Raw genomic sequence first — 21,000 nt, 5'->3', positions numbered from 1 at the left:
GAGCAGCTGGCCCTCAGAGGGACCAGGGGAGTCCTGGCAGCTGCGGCTGGAGTGGGGCTGCAGCCTTGGGGACGGGGATGCCCAGATGCCAGCCTCTGGGCAGACGGGGATCCAGGAGCAGCCACTGGGCAGACTGTGTCTGAGCCCAGCTGCTGGAGGCATCCATGCTGTACATAGGGAGAGAGAGCTCTGTGTGTATATATATATATATAACAGGTAGTGGATCTCCATCCTGCTCAGCCAGAGAGAGGAGCAGGCTGAAGCCAATGGTGCAGTGCGTGTCTGTGTGACTGCTCAGAGTGTGTTATCTGTGACCTGTGTGACCAGCACGCATGTATATATGTGTTATATACATATGCTCTGTATGCATCTGCCTGCTGGGAATACATTCTCAGCCTCACAGCTGGTTGGGCCTGGGGGCACAGACCTGTGGCAGCCTTGCTGATGTCAGATCAAGCCCGTTTTCCCTAACGAAGTATACCTCTCCAACCAAACTCAGACCTAGTGTCTGCCCGAGTTACTGGGAATGAAGAAATTATTATGGGCTCCTTTTAGGAACTAATGAAAAAGGCTAAGAGGGACTGTTCTCGAACTGCGGGTAGCTGAACTGTCTAAAATATATAATTACCTTTTGCAGTGCTATAGACAGAGCATTTGCTATGCTGATGCACCTTTATTTCACCAAAACCATAGCTGCATTACACCTGTAGCGTATCACCTCCAATTTATCCTTTTCACCACTTGAGTCACACTAGCACGTGCTGGTCAGAGACCAGGAGAAGTATTTTACCACATACAAAAATTGAGGTAGCTACTGTGACTTCCCTTAGTTTTACCACACTTTCTAGATATAATCCCTTAATGCCATTATACTTCCTAATCTGACAAAAAACAGGCTACTGGTGACCGGAAAAATGCTTTTCATCCTATTGCAGATCAACCACACTTCCTGCCCTGCAGCTGCTGCTGAGGTTTAGCTTCACTGACGCTGGTGGTTTTTCTGCTCTGAAGTCAGGATCTCAAAGGAGTACGCATTTCCAATACCTTTAACAGATACTTGTTTTTAAATGATTGCAAGTTGTAACAAAGTCTGCCTCCTGCGCTTACTAGTCAGCTAGGAATATTCTTGCCTCTTTGCTGTTTAACTGTTAGGAAATTTGCCTGAAGACCGCATCTCATTTGCACAAGCAAATTACCAGTGGTGCTCATGTGCTATAAATACTGGCTATCGTGGTCTCACGCTAGAGAAACTGTACTTCTAAATACCACCACAATGCCTCCCTATGCACTTGCCTTTCTGCTAGCTCACATGTAAGTGTACTTCATCGACAGCTTCTAATATACTATGTTTTTTCACCCTGCTGCCCTTCATAGTCCTGCCCTGACTTTCCTGCCCCTTCCCACTGAGCCGAAGCAGGCATGTGCCAGGCTGTTCCGCTGCCCACAGCAGTGGCTGCATGTTCCCAGCATGCAGCTCCGGAATAGTCTCTTCCACATGGATGGAAACATGTGGAAAGCTTTGTGGTGCGTTAATGCACCACAACAACATACAAAGCATTAAATATTGATGAACAACAAACACTTCAGATAAGTCTTACATTAAATCTTAACTGGAATCAACTGATTTATGAGAGCACTTAACTAAGGTATGAAGCTCTTGAAACAGAAGGAAGAAATTGTATTGGTAGAACCTGACATTCACCCCATTGAAAAAGAGATGGAACTAGAGAATTACAAAAATTTGATGAAGTAGGGCTTATTTTCCCTTGCTTGTGCCTTATAGTTCAATGCAGAAATACCTCTCCTAATGTTTTCTAATCACAAAATGCTTTGGGTTGGACAGGACCTTGAAGGATCATCTAGTCCAACCCTCCTGCAATGAATGAGCAGGGACAACTTCCACTTGACCAGGTTGCTCAGAGCCCCGTCCAGCCTGGCCTTGAATGTTTCCAGGGATGAGGCATCTACCAGCTCTTACGGCAAACCTGTGCCATGTTCCACTAATGCTTTAAAGTATCACAGAAACAGAATTGCTACTTCTCTTCACAGTGAATAGAAAATGCTTGTGGGAGGTGTTAAGTACTTGGTCACCACATGTGGTCTACCTAATACAGCTGAATTTAAAAATGCCTATTTTAACTGGCTTAAGTTATCCAGGCTTTACTTCCAAGCAGGTACACTCCACACACACACACCCCCCTTCTTTAAAAGATACCATATCTGAGCAAAAACATTCAAATGCCTTCTGAGAAAAGGAAACAAATAAAAATCCAGCTTTGCATAAAAAAGTAAATGCTTGTGATGAAACCAAAATTTCAATCACTGAAGTATCTGAAGCAGAAAGCTGCCTTTTTTTTTTTCTAGAAACATAGCCTTTTGTAAAGGTGAAATACCCTTCTGCCTTTCTGTGATCACCTGCTTTTATTTTTCATCAAAGATCTGAGAATTATAGGTGCTCTTCTGCTCATTTCCTGGCTCCTTAGTGATCTGATGGTGCTTATTTACTTTTAAGCTAAAGGCCAAGGCCACCCGTTAGATCCCATTTAGGTCTATGAAACTCCTTTTGTTGGGATATGCAGAAGACTGAATTCATCTGCAGGTCACATTTATGCAGCATGCAGAATGGGAAGGATTGCCAGCTTGGAGATAAGTCCTTTATCCTTTACATTCTCCACAGAATTAAACTTGAGCTAAAGTTTCCTCAAGACAGGCAGGTATGATGTGCTGCCTTTTGGAAGCTCTTAGTACCTTCTCCAGTACCTGTGCTAAAATCAAGTGTACTATAATGCTTCAGATCTTTTTGTTTTTTGAATTCTCTCTCTAGTTTTATGATATTTTTCAAATTAAATAGGATCACTATAAATTGTATCCACTAATGAAGCCACAGAAAAGCTACTCTTAATTTTTCTTTCGCTCTGCTTTATAAGGCATGCATTCTTTGAAGAAACACTTGATGCCTGTCACAAATAGCTCAAAGAGAAGTGAGGCAGTGGAAACAGGGAATGAAATACAGTTAGTGTGGAGCAACTCAGAGGGAAGACCAGAGCTGGCAAGGGTGACTGTTGTCTGTGGTATCTGACAAATCCCAGACAAACCAACTCATGTCACCAGCCTGTCCAACAAGACTTGTTTAGCTGAAGTCACTGCTCTTTCTACTCTCTCCTGGCAAACTGTCAACAGCCAATCTCAAACTTCACAAAGCCTCAGCAGCAAGGAAGTATTTGCATGTGGTGTTTCAAAGCATTTTACTCCCACTTCCCAGGGCTTTCCTCCTTAGAAGGAAGTTTGGGAACTGCTGTGGCAAGGAATGTAGACTAACACATAGCCTAGAGCTGGGATGAACAGAAACAACCTTTCATGATGCAGGAATGCTTATTTAGCTGTAGAACTCGCTTTTAGATTGTCTTTTATGAAACTTCCTAAATTACATGAGCGTAGGTGGAACATGAGAGGTACATATTTATAAAGCATGATTCATAAAGTGGGAAGTGAGAGCGAGCTCTTAATGCACTGGCAGCTGCACCTTATTCGGGGCCTTGCAAAGTGCAAGGAGTGGGGACAAAGTGCTGCTGCATCGGGATTACAGCAGGCACAGTTCTCCCCTAATTCTCTGGGCCATGGGCAAAGCAACTGGATTACCCCATTTTTTCTGTGTCTGCCACAAAGGTGTCAGAGATCATCCTTTTTCCATTCACCCAGCGTAGGGATGCATGCCAAGGATAGACACGAGGCTTCCTGAGTTTCAGGGGCCGTCTGTTGTACACAGCTTGCAATGGTCTTTCTAGACTTCAGTTATTTCACCCAGCTGTTGCCAATGATGTATTGTAAGGGACCCCTACTACAATTTGCGGAGTAGGAGCCCTGTGGAACTCCCAAGCTACCACTGAGTAAAGAAAAATACCAATTATAAACAAACCCTCTTATTATTCCAAATACTGACCATAACTTCTTTTTCCCCTGAAAAGTGATTGTTTGAAAACCCTGTCCTTTGCAACCACACCAACTATTCTCAAGATGAAATGTGTTTCTTTTGTCTGTATGGGTTCACCTGCAATGAATTGTGGGCATGCTTTCAGGCACAATGAGGACCTTTGTACAAACATCCTACTGTATCAGTGAAAGTTCCAGGCACTATAATTGCAAAATGTCACTGTAGGCTTCAAGGAAAATCACATCCGTAAGTACTGTGAATATCTTTGCCTTTGACACAGTTCTTCCATGAAAGTAATCAAAATAAATCCAATAAACCATCCAAAATTAAATGCCTGGAAATGAAATTATTTTTTCTATACTGTAAAGTAAGTCAGTCTCCATAAGCAAGTCAAACCTGAATCTGTCTAGCTTCCATGAGCATTCAGAGATTGCCACATGGGGTTTTTTGGAGGATTTATTTTCTTAATTCCTCTCTCCCTCCCATGGTTGTTAGCTACCACACAGACTATTGCCTTCATGTGCTAACAAGTGGCAAGTCTGGTGGATGGCTCCCACAACCTTCCCAACATTTTCTTACCTCAACAGAACTATTTGTTGAGCTTCCTGCTGCTGTGTGTCTGCTGTATTGTTTGAACTGCTGCAATCCATCCTGCACAGCTTGTACCACTCCATGTCCCCGCTGTGGGAAACAGCCCTCTCTTGGTAGTGAACGGAGCTCTGAAATGCAAGCTTGAATTCGTGCGAAGTTTTCTTTCACTTGCTGCAAAACAGAATTCAATGAAATTGAAAGGCTGGAAACATCAAACTGATAATATGAAATATTTTTCCATCATATGAAAGGAAGTTTTTGCATTCATTGCACTGAGGTAAGACTAGGTGCAGGAGCCAAGTCAAAAAGCAGTGAAAAGATATGAATCAAAAACAGCTGATTGTTATGTTGACAACACGCATGATCACTCCTCAAGTTTTCAGCTGTCTATCTGTTGCCTGCTGCTAGCCAAAATGCAGTGGTCTGGCATGCCCCTCTCCTCTGGCCCTGCATAACACAGAGGCAGAACTTGAGATGTAAGCAGCACTGAGGCGGTGTGACATCCCCAGGCCACAGCCACCCCTGCCGTGTCGGTACGCCTTTACTCCTTGAGCTACGGATCTCTGGAACCTGCGTTCGGAAGGGGTTGGAGTCAGACTGTGGCAGTGGGTTCAGAAAGGGGGTTATAGGTCCGGGAGCAGATACCAAGAGGAACAGCCTCAAATGTATCCTCTATCATTCTTAATACACCAGCTGTGGGGCTAGGGCAGCGCGAGGAGAAAGAACTGCACAAAGCGCCTGGGCTGGGGCACTCCCACAGAACACCCCTTGCTTTAGAGCCTGGACTGACAGACAGCTGGGCTGACTCAGGAGGGCATTTCTTATGCTTTTATACTGCTCTTCTAGGACATACACCACAGTAATGATTATCAAAAAGGCAAATACTGATAGAAGGTCTATGAACCCTCCTGCTTCAAAGATGGGCTACCACAGCAAGCATGAGAAAGAAAAAATGATTCTATAGCTGTCATTTATAAACATGTTTTATTCCTCCAGACAACAGCTACCACTGTAAAACGGCTGCCCTGAGGACAGCTGGTCTGACTTATGATGGCAAGATGAAGATTATAAATGCACAGATTATTAACCCATTGTGCTGCACTACGACGCTCTGTGTCAGTCTCATGGCTTGGTGGAGGGTACTGGGCCATGTTCTCACTGACAGCTGTGGTGATTTAGATTGCTTGCAGTCCAGGGCTGCTGAACCCTTGTATCACGTATGTTACCCAGCACTTCCCTGAACTTGGCGTCACTTTGCAGTGGTCACCTAAATCCATAGAAGGCAGTCTGAACATGAACCAGGCTGGCAAGGATCATGGTAGACCACTCTCATACTCCTTCTCCACCCCGTATTAGTTGAGGCTACCTGGTATCTATGACCCTGCCACGACCTGGCCTTAGCATAGACATGACAATGCTAGGGAGCACCCAGAATTCAAAAGTGTGTGGAGCATCTCAGCTAGCATTCACACAGATGTCAGCTCACCTGAGCTTCAAGAAGAACTTGAAGGACTGAGACATACCCAGCAGGTAAAGTGGCAAATTCTGGCTATAGGAGAGATTGTTAGCGAACTCTACCAAATCTCTCTGAAGCAATATAAGACACTGCTGCCAGAGGTCACCTTCCTCACATAAGAGGCAATAGATGAACATACGACTTGTTCACTTCATGTGCTTGGAGCTCAGACCCACCGAACCTCCCCTGAGCAGCCATGGTTTACAGCATGGTCTTTCAATGTGACTAAGTTATGAACCAGGGGTCTCAGGACTGCGTTCACAAACAGCTCTGATGGTTCTGTAAATACGGTGTGGAAGAAAGCTGGGATGGCTCAAACCTCCCCTCAGAATAGTGAAGAGAGCAGTCTTCAGGAAAGACACCACACTTTGTACTTACAGTGCAAGAAGTGTCTGGCCCATTATGTCAATTCTGTGAGGTTAGCAATCTTCAATAAATGCACCAAGCTGATGTAGCCAGGAGCCTCTTCCAAGTGCTACAGAAAGATTGTCTGCAGTCCAGATGCCTGCCCTGCAAACCCCAGGAGGCAGCTGCAGCTCACGCAGATGCAAGCCAGCTGTCTCAAGTCAAGTACTGATCCTGACCGCGGCAGAGCAGGGGTCAGCACAGGCTGCAGGGCAGCCTGAAGTCCAGTTAAGTACTTGTCCGTCGGAACTGGCACCAGCAAAATTACATTTTCTCTTGTCTATGCACAGCTACTTTAAACGCTAACTTAGATTGCGAGTGTACGCAATCTGCAGCTTTAACTCTGGAATGTGCTTTGGACATAAGTTAAACTTCTAAGCACAAACTGTGGCGTTTAACTCTTTCTGACTGCACCGCTCTTCGGCGCACTTGACACCCAGCTCAGTGCCAGTGGCCTTGACATCTCTCTTCCCATGTGACCCTGCTCTTTCATTACGCCACTCCCAGAATTCCTAACATCACACTTTGCAGCGTCTGGCAAAACATTTTAATCTGCAACACCCCATCGCTTCCAGAGAGAAGCTACCGAAATGAGAGATGAAAGCTGCCAAGAGCCAGGGCAGACACTGTGCTCACTGCACCATCTGGCTCTTTCCATGTGTTGTACCCTCATCCACTTTCTTCATTTGCTAGTCTCTGTAGCTCACATCTTTCTCCCTTGTTTCTTTTTCAGTCCTTTTTGTCAGGGAAGGTCTGGGAGCTGTGGGGGATGGCTGCCCATCCCAAGGGAAGACCAGTAGGAAGAGGGCCCATCAGCTGGAGGCTCTCTGGAGGAGAGGAAGAAAGTATAAAATCGAGGTTCTTCAATCTAGCCAAAAGAGGAAATATATTAAGAAAACCCTGGAAGCTAAAGTCAGTAAATGCAAGTCAGAAACCAGGTGCAAGTTTCACAATGACAATGATTAACCACTGGAAGAAATTATCAACAGAAGTACTTGATTCTCCACCTTGTAATATCTTCAGATCAAAACTAGATGTCTTTCTGGAGGAAGAGCTTTAATGATATATGGGTACTTTAATGAAATATAATAGCCTGTAATATGAAGGAAGCCAAACAATGACCTAAGGGTTCCTTTGTCTTTAAAAACTGTGATTATCAAAATAAGGAATTGCTGTTTAAATAAAAAAGACAGCCTATCATAAGCAGATGTTTCATATGATGGAGCAAGTAGAGGGACTGTGTGAAAGTGCAGCTGCACACTGGTGGCCCGTGATTAATCACCAAATGAGAGCTCAGACTGCTGTCAGCCAGCACACATTGGATCAGTGTCAGTACATACCTAACAGATATAAAAGCAGGTATTTGGCCCCAGACATTTACAAATTAACTTGGACATAACACAAAATCACAGAAAACAGGCCTGGAACCTGCTGTGAAACAGATTACCTAGTCCATCCTACAGTGACATGACAGGATGAATTACATGTAAATTTCTCCTAGGAAACAAGACAAGTATCTGTTCTTAAAGCCCCTAATGACAGTGACTTCACAGTATCTCCAGAAAACGTTTCTTTGGTATCCCTTTAGTTATCCTTGTCACATTATCTATAACCTGGTCTACAAAATAAACACTACCATTAGCCGCAGTCTTCTTGCAGATCACATTTGCAAAATCACTGTTGACCTCCGATTTTTTTTCCGCAGCTGCCGCTACCTTTCCTGAGATGTGAAAACTTAACAGAATATTTCAAAATGTTTTCACCATCGCTGAATAAAGTGGAAGGATTAATACTGTGTGTTTACACTAATGCAGTGTAAATGAGAGTGCTCAGTATGACTACTTATAATAGTATGCCGTCATAGATTCCTGTGAACTTTATGATGCTGTGTAATCCCAAACTTTTATTGTAGAGCTGCTAGTAATTCTCCACCTACATTTATTCCACTGCAGATCCCTAGATGAGTGAAATACTTGTTGTCACTGACTTAGAGCTCTGTACTTAAAAGCCATATAGGTGTGGCACTTAGGGACATGGTTTAGTGGCGGAATTGGCAGTGTTAGGTTCACGGTTGGACGATGGTCTTAAGAGTCCTTTCCAACATAAATGATTCTGTGATTCCAGGATATTTCTCAAATTTGGCAACAATTTTTTGAATTCTGATCCTTTCCCCTTAAATGTCTGGAACCTCTCCCAAAATGGTAATATTTGTGCAATCAACAGGTATACAGAGCGCTTCACCACCCAAATTATTATAGCTGTAGAGCTGCATTTGATAATTTCGACAGAGAAGCAGTACAGATAGCGCAGATGGTAGCATATGAAAGGGAGAGGTACAACAGATGTTTTAGAAGGGAACAGCAAAAACCCTAATTTATGCACATCAGCAACTTCACAGATCAAATATATGACACCCCTTTTAAACACCGTTCTTTCACAAAATTCACCTCTTCCATGAAGTCTATGAAACTGCTCTTTGAGAAGGGTTAATTTTAGAGATGCATTTGTAGTAAACTGTAACTTTCTTTACTGAACTGCAACAATGCATTTCATTCGTGTTTGTCAGATCCCAAGAGACATAATTCCGCACATACCGTGAAGGGAAGCAGACACTCCTGCTGGTTCTGCACCACGTAGAGGCTCAGCAGGGGAACACGGCAGGTGCCTGTCAAAGCACAGGCCAAGCAGAGTGTGTTTTCTAGAGCTTCGGAGAGTACCGAACAAGCGTTGGTCTGGGATGGTGATGTGACATCCACAATGAGAATCCGTGCTGGCTGCTGGCAGTGTACTTTAGTAGCAGGAAACGTTCTCCGTGCTTCTGAGAGTAATTTTCTGGAATTCATGGCTTCTGAACATGGGTATTAAATGTCCTGTTATCCATCTGCACCTGAACAGGAAAAATCAAAAAATAAGAGCAATGAGTGAGACTCTACCATTCACCTGAAAGCAACCCAAGACATAGCAGACAGTAACGAATTAAGACTGCTACAGCTTTTGCCAAAGCAATTGTTGTCCGTGCTCTAAGATAAACACACACAAAGACAAGGGAAAATGCTTAGTCAGAACACAAAATGGTTAAATTAAACAAAATGCATGGCAGATACCCCCTTACAGATGCAAGTGGAGCCGTTAAAAATGTTAACAGTAACATGTTAATCCATGCCTAGCCCACGGATGAGCTGTATGCTGTCGCATGATCCCTCGGTACGGTGCAGGTGCGTGGCACCAGTCTCCAGCAGAGAAGTGATCTCCAGCAGCTGGTGGACAGCAACACTTTGAACTCCTCCTCCTACTTCTGCAGCGTCCAAGTGATTATACCCAAGCACCCTGAGGAGAACACAGTCCCCACTCCTCGATGCCCAGTATGAGATAAGTAGCTGTCACATCCAAAAAAAGGCCAGCACAATGCTGCGAGAAAATATTGTACATACAGAAATTTTACTTTGTGGATGGTGGAAAACCAGCCTTTATCCTTCAGAGTATCTAACACCCGGGCTTAGCTCTCTGCACGGACAAAAGCCTCTATGAATGCAGTGGTAAGGCTGCCCAGCAGTTTATCTCATACTATTCAAGAACATGGGAGTGCTGCAAGATTTAAATATTCTGTAACGTCAGGAACTCCAGCAGAAAGTGTTTTCGGCCAAACACCGGCTTTGATTCCCAGAGCTGGCTGGAGATGCTAGGAATGCTGTGCACAGAGGTGGCTGTGCTCCACATGTCACAGGGCTGTGCCAAACAAGGCAGAGGTTTGTCGGAACAGCTCGGTGGTGCTGCCAGTGTTGCAGGCGACAGCCTGCACAAGGAAGGAAAGGAAAGATAAGGGCCCCTCAGCTCCCGGCTCCTGGATGCAGTGCCCTGGAGGACCACAGATCCCTTAGGCACATGAACAGACTTCGTGGTCAGGATACATTTCTCCCTGCCTCTTTTTTTTACGTTTCCTTTCAAATGCCCACCCTTTCACCCAGCAGCACCACTACATACCTCTGCACAGGAGGCTCAGCTGGTGCTCCTCTAACATTTCCCCCCAGCGTTTAAGAAAAGTTGACCATTTCTGTGAAATAGGAAGCAGAGACGAAGCAAACAAGAGGGGTGTGCTGTCAGGTCTTGTGCCCTTCCTGTGCCTTGCATGTACAAAACAGAGGAAACCACTCAGCCCCGAGCCCCAGGTGAGCACCTCATAGTTCGGCTCAAAGGTTTAGAGGCAGTGTCTTCACATGCACCCATCCTCACACCTTAAAGGTGATGTTTGTGCGCGTCCCCCCCTTTCCCGTCAATGCATACATCTTAAGCACAAGATTCAGCACTTTCCTGTTAAAAAACCTGATTTTCTTCCTTCATCATGAGATCCTGCCTAGAATCTGCTCTTCACTAAATCTGAGCATATCTGCAACAAAGCACTTGGTGCTGTTTCTAGGGTTATAGAAAATGCTTCAAAACTGTATCTTGATCTTGATAATAACAGCAGTATGGAACCTTACAAGTCTATTTGTGCCCAGAAAAGTGTCTGTATAATTGCACACACCTTCTCAATATGAACTAGAATAAATTCTTTCTTCCTACAGCTGTGTAAATCCCCAGCAGGCTTAGTAAAAGCTTGAAGCCACCCTGGATTTACGCAGTTGGGCTGTGGTTAGAACCCAAGCCAGTATGCATTCCTGTAATTTGTGTGGTATGTTGAGCTGAGACAAATAACTCCTTTATGTTCACCAAGCAGACAAGCTACTATATTTCCTACAGCCCCCAGAACATTTCTGCAAGTCTTGAAAAGAGCAAGAAACACATTTCTACTTGATTGATCATCAGAAAAAAACTCTGTGTTTCTAGGATGCCTGTCAGTGAAGGCAAGACAGAGTGATCACAGATTGAATTTCAAAACTGAGGCCAACATTTCAGAACTGGTGAAAATGTTATAGATACAGATACAGATCATGTACATATGTGTAGCTATCCTGTTTTGACTAGTAACCTGATATATTTTCACTGGAAAATGAAAAACTCTTAGACCACTTTAATCAGAGTCTCTTCTGGAGCTTTACAATTTACAGGAGAGTTTAATAAATTACTTCACTGGATCTGGGAAAATACTTGTCTGTCTATATTTTTTGAGATGAAGCTTCATACAACTGAACTCTGCAAGCCCCCAGTGTTTTCTCAAACAAGGAAACAAAACCCATCTGGCAGTAAGAAATCTAGAAGAGCTGGGTATTTGATTTGCATTGGTTTCAGAGAGATACATGAGCCTTGATTCTGAAAAAGATGCAGTTTTCCTGAATTTGAATGAATTCTGCTGTTGCTGGCACTGTACAGCACTATGCTTATTTTAAACTGCTTTAGTAAAATGGATCCCTCATCAGCTATGCTCTTTATCAAGTGAATGAATTTCATGTCTTCGTAACTGTGGTGTCTTATCCGTACGATTTATATGCATTTCTCTGTACAATATTTGACACACAGTGCACACTGCCCACCTCTCTCACAGCCTACACCAGTTACACTTCGCTGTGATGAGGTTGGATAACTGAAGAATTCTGCATAATAGTCTAACTGGTTGCTATGGTAAAATCACATCTTCATTTAAGCAGCAAGTGAACTGACAGAGAGCCTAGCTTAAGGGATTACATTGTAATTTGGTGTGCATGAGTGAAAACTGTTAGTTCTAGCAGCTGATATGACATTAACTTATTGCTCAATAACACAGAACTTACCAACTGTCAGAGCTAGTTGCTAACAGTGATGTACGTTTTGCTCAATGCAAGAAGACATACATTTTTCAGAAATGAGAAAGGTAAGGACAGAAAGAAAACTTTGCCATATTGAGTGACTTGTGAGTGCTGGTGACACTCTGCAGTTGCATATTATCCTATGTGCCGAAATGTTCCACTTATGCAAACCCATCAAATAATAGCCAAGTCCAAAAAAGTGTAAATGAGAGGTGACATCAAAGCCACTGGTTAAAGAATACTATAGTCTCCATCTCCTTTCTAATGTAAGAAACCCGCAAAACTTGGATCCAACCTTACTCTTTAAGTGGGAAGAAAAAAACCACGAGAATGAGTATAAAGAATGGCTTATGGAGTAGCAAAGCCCTACAATCCTACAGCTATGGAGACAACTACTTTAACAGTGGTCAGTTTGCAGAGAAGTAGGGAATGAACCCAAGGAAACCTTGAGATGCGATAATAATGAGTAAAAGCTATGGGCAAGAAAATGCATGCAAAATGGTGGAAAAAAGGCACCAGCACGCAGTAACAGTCAACATGTTTAAGGACAATAAAGACTTATTCTGTAAATTATTAAAGAATAAAAGTTACTCCTTAAACACATCAAGAAAGAGACAATCTCCAAATACTATAAATGTGCTATTAGCTTATAAGGATATGATTTTCTTTAATGATGCAGAAAAGTGTGCAATAAATATTTTGACCTGCATTTAGAGAAAAACTAATTATTCTCTTTCCCATTAGTGGTTAGAGAGGACGTTAACCTGCAGCTGCTAGGACTGTGAGCTTTACATTTCAGAAAGGGGATCTTTGTGCCCGGGAGCTCTCTGAACCATTCCTGCTAACCTTTAACTCATCTCAGAGCTGAGCAAGTTCCAGAGTAACCATAATGTTCTTGCTTAAACAAAGAACATGCAAAATGATTAAGATAGCAAGAGCCTATTTGTCATAAGGCAAAATTGTCATAAGGCAAAATCACAAACAATGATATAATGCAGTCAATAACAAATTAAAAAACAGTAGCATAATTATGCAAAAAAAATACCTCATTAGTCAATAGATTTCAGCGGGATTACATATAGGCCTAGGTGGTCAAGACAGGAGAGTCAGCAGAGTATAATTTGCCTCTATGAAGCATTCATATTACTATAAAAAACAATGAATCCTCTCAATCAATAGATAAAGAGCTTGCTAATGGAGAAACTGCAGGTATCTATAAACAAGGACTATTCTGTAAAATGTTTCCACCGCAGTTATACAGCAATCTATTTTTTTACTTGATGAGGCAGAAACTAGATGATACACAAAATTTCACTTCATAAAATTCATAGAAGACACAAACACTGACCTTGCAAAGTAGAATCATTTATAAGGGCTTAACACAGTTGCTTATCAAACTGAGTCATTTGCATACCATGCATTTTAATATAGCAAATGCAGTTAACCAAAAGAGCAGCAGAGGTAGCAGAAGATAAGAGCTTATGTCACCTTCAACTCAGGAAGTCCCCGCGCTGCAAATAGCCAGAGGCAGGAGCGTGGTTTGCTGAAGCACAGAAGCACCGCTGCAGACTCACCCCCTCGCTACACTCCCCCCAGAGCATTTGCTGTGGGTCACAGGTTCATGGAGCAGATGGATCTTGGGTCTTGCCCTGTGTCACTATTTTCCTGTATTTATCATAAATTATATATTTATATATCATTTATCATAAACCAACTTGCTTTGGTTAACGTGTCATTTTCTGAATAAACTTCAAGACCCCATGCGATATTCTCATGGGGAAAAACAGCTCAAGCTGCATAAATAAGTGGGTTTACTAGGGAAAAAAACAGCAAGCCATAGAGAACCCTGAGCTGTGAAGTGGCTATGCAGTGTGGACGGCCTCTGGCATGTATCTTTTTGTCTACCTAGCCTAGAAAGGAAGGCATTTATTTAAAAAGGTCAGGATGAACAGAAGAATAAAAACAGACAAAAAAGCTAGCATGATATCAAGCTACTGAAAAGAAAATTATTCAAGTTCCTGTATTAAAACAGATATTACATGTTTTTCTATGCATCAGTGCTATAACCAATAACACATAAGTGGCTTTAGGCTTGTGCCTTTATTGACATAAAATCACTACATCTTAGTAAGAACAGTCACTTTCTCCTAGTGTTAAAATCACTCCTTATAACCTTTATAAGTTTTTTTTTTTTCTTAAAAGAGGAATCATAACATTATAGGAGTTTAAAAAAAACCATTTCCTAATTCTGAATCACTAAAAACGATGCAGCAAATGATTGTGAATGCTTATCAATTGGTGTGTTGACAGATTAAGCAAAACAAGGACAAGCTGATGCATAATGTATATGCCCAAGTGCCCCTATACAACAACCAGCCAACTCATAAAACCCATCAAGAATGCTCTGAGGATAGCTGTGTTACCATGAGGGACGTCACTTTGAGTGATGTGCTGGAACTCTCAGAATTAAAACTTTTTAGGTATTGTAATATCTTTTTGATGAAATTATACGTGTGATTAATGAAGCCTCACAGGGCATATACTCTATCTTGCCTGGCATCTTGATTAAGAAACTAGAAAGATATGAAGTCAACATACACATTAAACGGATAAAACCCTGCATAATTCATAAGCCTCAAAACACAACTGTAGACAGGCAATCATCGCTGAGGGTGCTTCAGTAAGTGCATGTGAAATTGTGAGATACATGCACATATCAGAGCTGACTAGAATTGTCCTCCATAGTAAAACCTTACAGACAGGCAAGGCTCACTGTTCTTTCTTTCTTTCTCCTACTCCCTGACACAAGGCATCCCAAGTCCTTTTCAATGCAATGAAACAGGACGGAGCCAGAGGGGACTGTTACTTCCCTTCCATCACACCTTGAAATATCCTTTAACCTGATGGTCAGGGCACTTTTCTGAAAGGCAGGGTATCTAATGTGAACTCTTCACCCCAAGAATGGCATTGAATCCATAACCTCACATGTTCCAAATGTCTTTTCTAGCCATGAATCCAGCGTACAAAACAGTCAGTGGCAACAGCCACATTCAGCAAAGGAGTGACCTCTTCTTATTTTCTTGAATACAGCAACTTAGTTAATGGCACCAGGAGAGAACTCTGGTATGTGCACCCTAAGTAGAGGCAGCTGCCTCACTGTAACACAGACCCTCCAGCATTTACATGCCAAAGAGGGTAAAGTTTAAGATACCGCTTTCCCTTCTGTACTTGCACCTGGCCAGCTGAGGTAATTCCTTGCTCAGGGTCAGACCCAGAGATCTCACATCATGGTCTGGGTTCTGCTTTGGTTCCACACAGGATCCTCCCAGCCGTGACTGAACAGGGCTTGCACCTGAATGGCCAGAAGTGATGCTGAAATCACAAATGTCAGACCAAAGCCACCAGTCTTCTCTTTCTCCATCAAGACCAAATTCTGCTGAACTGTGGTCAGGAAGAGGCTGGATCAGACAGAACTGCTGCAGGGAAGAGGGTTTTGGGAAGGAGGTCTGGAACAGCTGCTCCTCCCAGGTCTGCCCCAAGGGGAGGCAGGAGTTAGCGAAGGAGAGCAGAAGGCAGCCTCCTGATCCCCAGGCCTGCATCCTCAGTACAGCCCAGCCTGCGGCACACACCGATGCCCCAGAGGCTACGGCCTCCCTACGCAGCTCCCCCACGAGCTGTACAGTAACCCGCAACACCCAGGAGTCAATGCTGCTTCACAGCAAAACTCGAGTAGATTGGCCAAGGAAATACACAGTCTGGCAGGGGACATTGCTTTGGAGAGCAGCCACACCCCTGCTCCAACCTCTCCCTCTTCAAACTGCTTTCCTCTACCAAATAAAAACCGGTGCTCGAAGCAAAGGAAAAACAAAGGGGCTCCTGTCAGCTCCTGGGCAGAATAACGCATCAGGGGCCTGCTTCTCCTTACTCTTCCCCCTTCCTACCTCCCAAGCACCTGACACTCTTTTGAAGGTTGTACGTTACACTGGCAGCCAGTTGCACTTTAGCTCAAGTGGTACAATTTCAGGTTACGCTAGAAGCAGCCCCATGACAGGATGTGTAAGACACCGATGCCACACTGCATTGGGAATACGGGATCGGTCAGTGAAACTTTCCTTAATATCACAGCTTACCTGTCATGTGGCTTCCATTTAACCGGTCAAGGCTCACTTTTAAAGTCATCAGGGCTTCCTGTCCCCCCATTTCCATTGCCAGACCGCTCCTAAACCTCAGTGCTCTAGTGATGAGAAACCTTCCAGTAATTTCCACCCTAAACGTGCAGCGTCTGGCCATTTCACACCACTGTTCTTGTGCCAGCACTACCCTTTCCTCCCATGACTTTTCTCCTGCCTCATTATTTGCATCTTCTGCATATTTGTAGACAAAAGTCATATCCCTGCTCAGCTTTGCCTTGCTGGAGGCAAGGCTTTTCTCACTGCAGCTCATAAAACAGGCTCTGTGTTTCCCCAGTCAGCCCAGCAACTCTTTCCTGCAGCTGCCCCAGTTTTAGCATTTCTGCACATATTTCACTTCTGTTTGTACTTCATTCAAATTACGCAGAACATTTCAACGGCACCTCGCAAACTGGCTTTGGTTGTACGTGACAACTGGGAAGATGGAATACTTGAGGCTCAGATGATAAACCCAAGCACATTTAATTCAGTATATGTATTTTTTCAGTGGCTCCCAGTTTTCCTAGAGGCATAGCTGCAGATTTTTGCAAGTCTAGAGGTTGCCCTCGGGCGGTTTTGTAAGAGAACAAATTTTTCTGGGCACAATGGCAGAAAGCACGATTTCTGTGTTAACGACGTATTCATAACCACTCTTGTTCATCAAGAGCTGACCCCCAGAGCGCTACCGTTCGCCGGCTGCTTACAAGCACGGTCCTGGGCCCTTACACGAGGCGCCGCAGCCCAGCCCCCCCGCCCCGCCAGCCCCGCGCCCACGGGCCCGGTGCCCCCCGCCCCGCCGGAGGGCGGACACGAGACCCCGGGCCCCGGCCCACCGCGCTGTGCCAGCAGCCGCCTCCGAGCCAGGCAACGCCCGCGGCGGGACGGCGGCCCTCGCTGCTCGGCCGGCGGCGGGTGATAGGCCGGGTGCCGGTGCCGCCCCTCCTCCGGGGACGGAGCTCTGGCATCGCTTCGGTAGGGAAAGACCGGCGGGCCCAGCCAGCCGCCGCCGGCAGGCCGGGCCGGGCCGGGCCGGGCCGCGCCGCTCCGGGCGGGGAGCGCAGCGTACCTGCAGCGGCGCCGGGGCCGGGGGCGCCTCCGCCGGGGCCGGGGCCGGGCCCGCCCCACGCCTGCGCGCCAGGCGGCCGGGAGCTGCTGCGGGCCCGGGCGGGGGGGGATCGGCTCGGCGGCGGCCAGGGGTGCGGCCGCCGCAGGAGCGGGTGTCGCAGCTGCACGGCGCATGGGATTTGCGCCTGGGTCCCTGCTGGAGGTGGCAGGCTGCAGCCAGTGCAGGGCCTCGCCATCTCAGAACACTATATACCGACCTGGGAGTTCTACATGCCAGTTAAATAATAGGCTTAATAAACTAACAAAAGCGTGCACTGATCTCTGCCACGTTCTGATACCCCATGGGAGGGGGCTCTGACCCGGTGTTGCCCCAGCCCGCTGCCTCCCCCGTCCCTGGAACAGCTGTGTCTAGGCACCCTGGATGAAGCCCATAGGTAACGCAATAGGCACAGCAGTAAATAACTACATACAGATCAGCTGGAATAGAAACGTGTCGGGCTTATTTGCAGGTTGCAGCATATTTGTGGGGAGCAAGAAGAGGATTCGGGTCACGGCGGGTGCCGTGGCTGCTGGCGAGGCCAGGAGGGCATGGCAGCGCTGTCTGCGCCCAGTGCGGGCACCCTTTCATCTGCCAGGCTGAGAAAGAGCAAATCCCGACAACTGGACTTTGAAGGTAGGAAATTACTCTGCTTTTAGAATGTTTTCTCAGGGACAGCATGGCTGGAGTCTCTCAGTCTTTAGTGGTAGTAACAACAGTGTGTTTGTATTATTTTATATATATATATGATACAGTCATCTAGCAGGACGTGATGGCACCAAACACTGTTCAAACACTGAGCAAAAACCCCAGAGACCACAGAAGGCCAGCATTATGCAAGGGATCAACATTGCAGAAAACAGTTTTGCATTGTGTAAGTCCACTGTGAAGCCATTTCTAGGGAATTCTTCCCCTTCTGATCCTGCCGTCTCAAAAGGGATAAAGTACAATTAGAAAAATCAGGGAAAAACAATGGTCATGAAACACACGTCCAGGTTTCTCAGTAAGGACAGATAACACAGATTCTGATTCCTCAGCTGCTAAATCAAATGGGGATATGCGAAGGAACCATGTAAGATTGTGAGTGGTGTTGAGAAAGCAAACAGAAATGCTTATTCATATTTATCTTAAGAAAAGAGGCAGAAGACATTGAATAAAATGATTCAGCAGAAGGTCAAAACAAAGAAAAAAAGCGTTTTCTCATACAGGGCAAAATTAGAGTTCACAGGCAGAGGATGATGGTGTAGAGGCCAAAAACACGAGCAAGTTCCAAATGGTTTTAGGATTAATTCATGAACTGATGCTCTGTCAGCCACTGTTACAACTGAAAGGTGCAGATAGAGCCTCTGTCCTAGAAAAAGTTCCTAATCCGGAGGTGTTTCAGTGGAATTATCACCCGTATGTGTTTAGGTATTACATTCCTGCTGTCAGTATCTGTTCCTGACTACTGCCAGAAGCACCAGGCCGGGCCGGCAGGGCCCTAGCCCGGCAGGCCCGTTTCTGGTGGTGCGGGGGTGTCTGTGTGTCAGAGTATTACTTGCCAACAACTATCAAGATTCTTAAAACATACAATTAATACAATTCAGTATGTCCAAGGAGTTATGAAGAAAATACAGCTGCTTTTAGGAGGCTAGTGGGTTTGTTTTGTAGATAGTGAGAGTAAAAGCACGAGAGAGGGGGGGAAATGAAAAAGTTGCAGAGACAGGCAGAAGAGCCCGGATAACGCCCTGTCCCGGCCAGTGCCCTCAGCCCACCACAGCCCCCCTGCCCCAGCCCCGAGGGGCACCGGGCAACCACATCAGGGGCTTGGAGGGAGGGCACCTGCGGGCCATGGCCTGGGCTGTCCCCAGAGAGCCCCTCTCCAGGTGTGAGGGCCACCAGGGAGAGTCAAACGCCCTTCTGACCAGGGTGGGGGTGGGGGGTGGGGGTTGCCACCCAGGGGCAGGGGACACCTACAGGATGCAGGGGAAGAGCGGTTTGGGATTGCACAGGGCTTATGGCGGGATGTTTAGGGGAGGAACCCAAGTGGCCACAGGGATGGAGGTGGGTGGTCTGGGAAGGAACTACATGGGGAAATTGAGGGGTGAGGGTCTACGAGCAGCCGGTTCCCGTGTGAACAGTTGGCTGGTCAGTCCGCCCGCCCGGCCAGGCCCGGCCCCGATGGCCACAGCCCATCCCAGCTCCTTCCCAACCCCCTTCCCAGCCCTGTGCCGGGGCAGGGCTCCCCGCTGTGCGTGGGGGGTGTGGGGGTGTCTCAGCACAGCGGCTGGAGCTGCGGGGCAGGGGCCCGTGTGGCTGCGGGGCAGCGGCTGGAGCAAGGGCGAGTGAGCCCGCCATCGCTAGCCAAGCTCAGCGTGGGCCAGCTGGGGAACAGGCAAACGGCCTGGGAGCACGGGGGTCTCTGAGGGTGAGACCGTGGAGTAGCTGGCCCTCAGAGGGACCAGGGGAGTCCTGGCAGCTGCGGCTGGAGTGGGGCTGCAGCCTTGGGGACGGGGATGCCCAGATGCCAGCCTCTGGGCAGACGGGGATCCAGGAGCAGCCACTGGGCAGACTGTGTCTGAGCCCAGCTGCTGGAGGCATCCATGCTGTACATAGGGAGACAGAGCTCTGTGTGTATATATACACACTCACACTATCTCTATGTCTTTATCTGTATCTATATATTCCTGTTGGTGGAGAAGATCATCATACATAAAAGACTAGTGCAGAAATTACTGCACGGATCGTGGTAATGCTATGGGCTGTAGGCAACGGTAATAGATTTGAATATACTTGAATACCTATTTTATACTGAATACATTAAGTTAAGTTGCCACAAAGCAACTCCCTTGCCCTGTTCAAGGGCTGTGTGGGAACTTGCTGGCCCAGGGCAACTTTTTCTTTGACTCTTCCACTAGCATCGTCATAAAGGCTTTCCTTTCCATGGCTTTAGATGACATTCTCCTTGCACTAGGTTTTGTGTACTTGGGTGAAGTAATGGGTTTTCCTGAAGTTTTGTGTTAAATTCACATTTGTTAAATAAAATGTGTTTTTTCCTTGCCAGGATTGTAGACACACTGCTGTGCCTGCTCTGATACAGTCTACACAATCGCCTTTGCTCTCTGCATGTCTCAGGGAACATTCACCTTCTCTTCTCCCTCCCCCTCTCTCTCCCTTCCCCTTCTCTCCTCTCCAATGTGACAATGAGAAAGTCACACCTTGTGTACAAATACCAGACAAGGGACTCTGTCAGAATGAGGAATATACCCAGCACTAGGTATATACCTCCTGTCTGCTTTACTGTGGAGCTGATACTTGCCTCTTTTCTGTCAGTTTTTCTCTCTCTTTTTTTTTTTTTTCCTCTGCAGAATTACAATGAAAGTGTAAGAAAAAGCAGCACACTTGACAGTGCTTGCATGGTTGGAACATTTTTACAAACTACTTGCAAGCAGTTATAATGATCCGTTTCAGATAGTTTTTGAACACCGGGAATGTTGTTTGGCATGTATCATGTTCTGAAATGACATTTAGCCTGCCCCTGCAGCATCTTTCATTAACTTTAGATACTACTTTGCCTGTCTTGCAAA

General features: G+C 45.7%; 1 protein-coding gene and 1 long non-coding RNA gene across 3 annotated transcripts in view; one reads left to right on the top strand and one right to left on the bottom strand.

Annotated features, from left to right (window-relative positions):
• M1AP (meiosis 1 associated protein) overlaps window positions 1-17,516 on the bottom strand; it is a 35,078-nt gene extending 17,562 nt beyond the window's left edge. For both annotated transcript variants that reach the window (XM_055701026.1, XM_055701027.1), the window contains exons 1-3: window positions 17,399-17,516; window positions 9,038-9,330; window positions 4,511-4,693 (exon numbers count right to left, since the gene is read on the bottom strand). In XM_055701026.1, coding sequence (XP_055557001.1) covers window positions 4,511-4,693; window positions 9,038-9,286 — 432 coding nt within the window. In that variant the 5' untranslated portion in view covers window positions 9,287-9,330; window positions 17,399-17,516. The remainder of the gene's footprint in view (window positions 1-4,510; window positions 4,694-9,037; window positions 9,331-17,398) is intronic.
• A 183-nt stretch (window positions 17,517-17,699) lies between these two features.
• Window positions 17,700-19,063, top strand: LOC114014841 (uncharacterized). The gene is made up of 2 exons (XR_008730711.1): window positions 17,700-17,831; window positions 17,907-19,063. It is a non-coding gene; the product is annotated as an uncharacterized LOC114014841 (long non-coding RNA).
• The last annotated feature ends 1,937 nt before the right edge of the window (window positions 19,064-21,000 follow it).

The sequence above is a fragment of the Falco cherrug genome, chromosome 1 (genome assembly GCF_023634085.1).
Source record: "Falco cherrug isolate bFalChe1 chromosome 1, bFalChe1.pri, whole genome shotgun sequence".
In the NCBI taxonomy this organism is placed as follows: domain Eukaryota; kingdom Metazoa; phylum Chordata; class Aves; order Falconiformes; family Falconidae; genus Falco; species Falco cherrug.
This window is presented reverse-complemented; position numbering and strand designations above follow the sequence as displayed.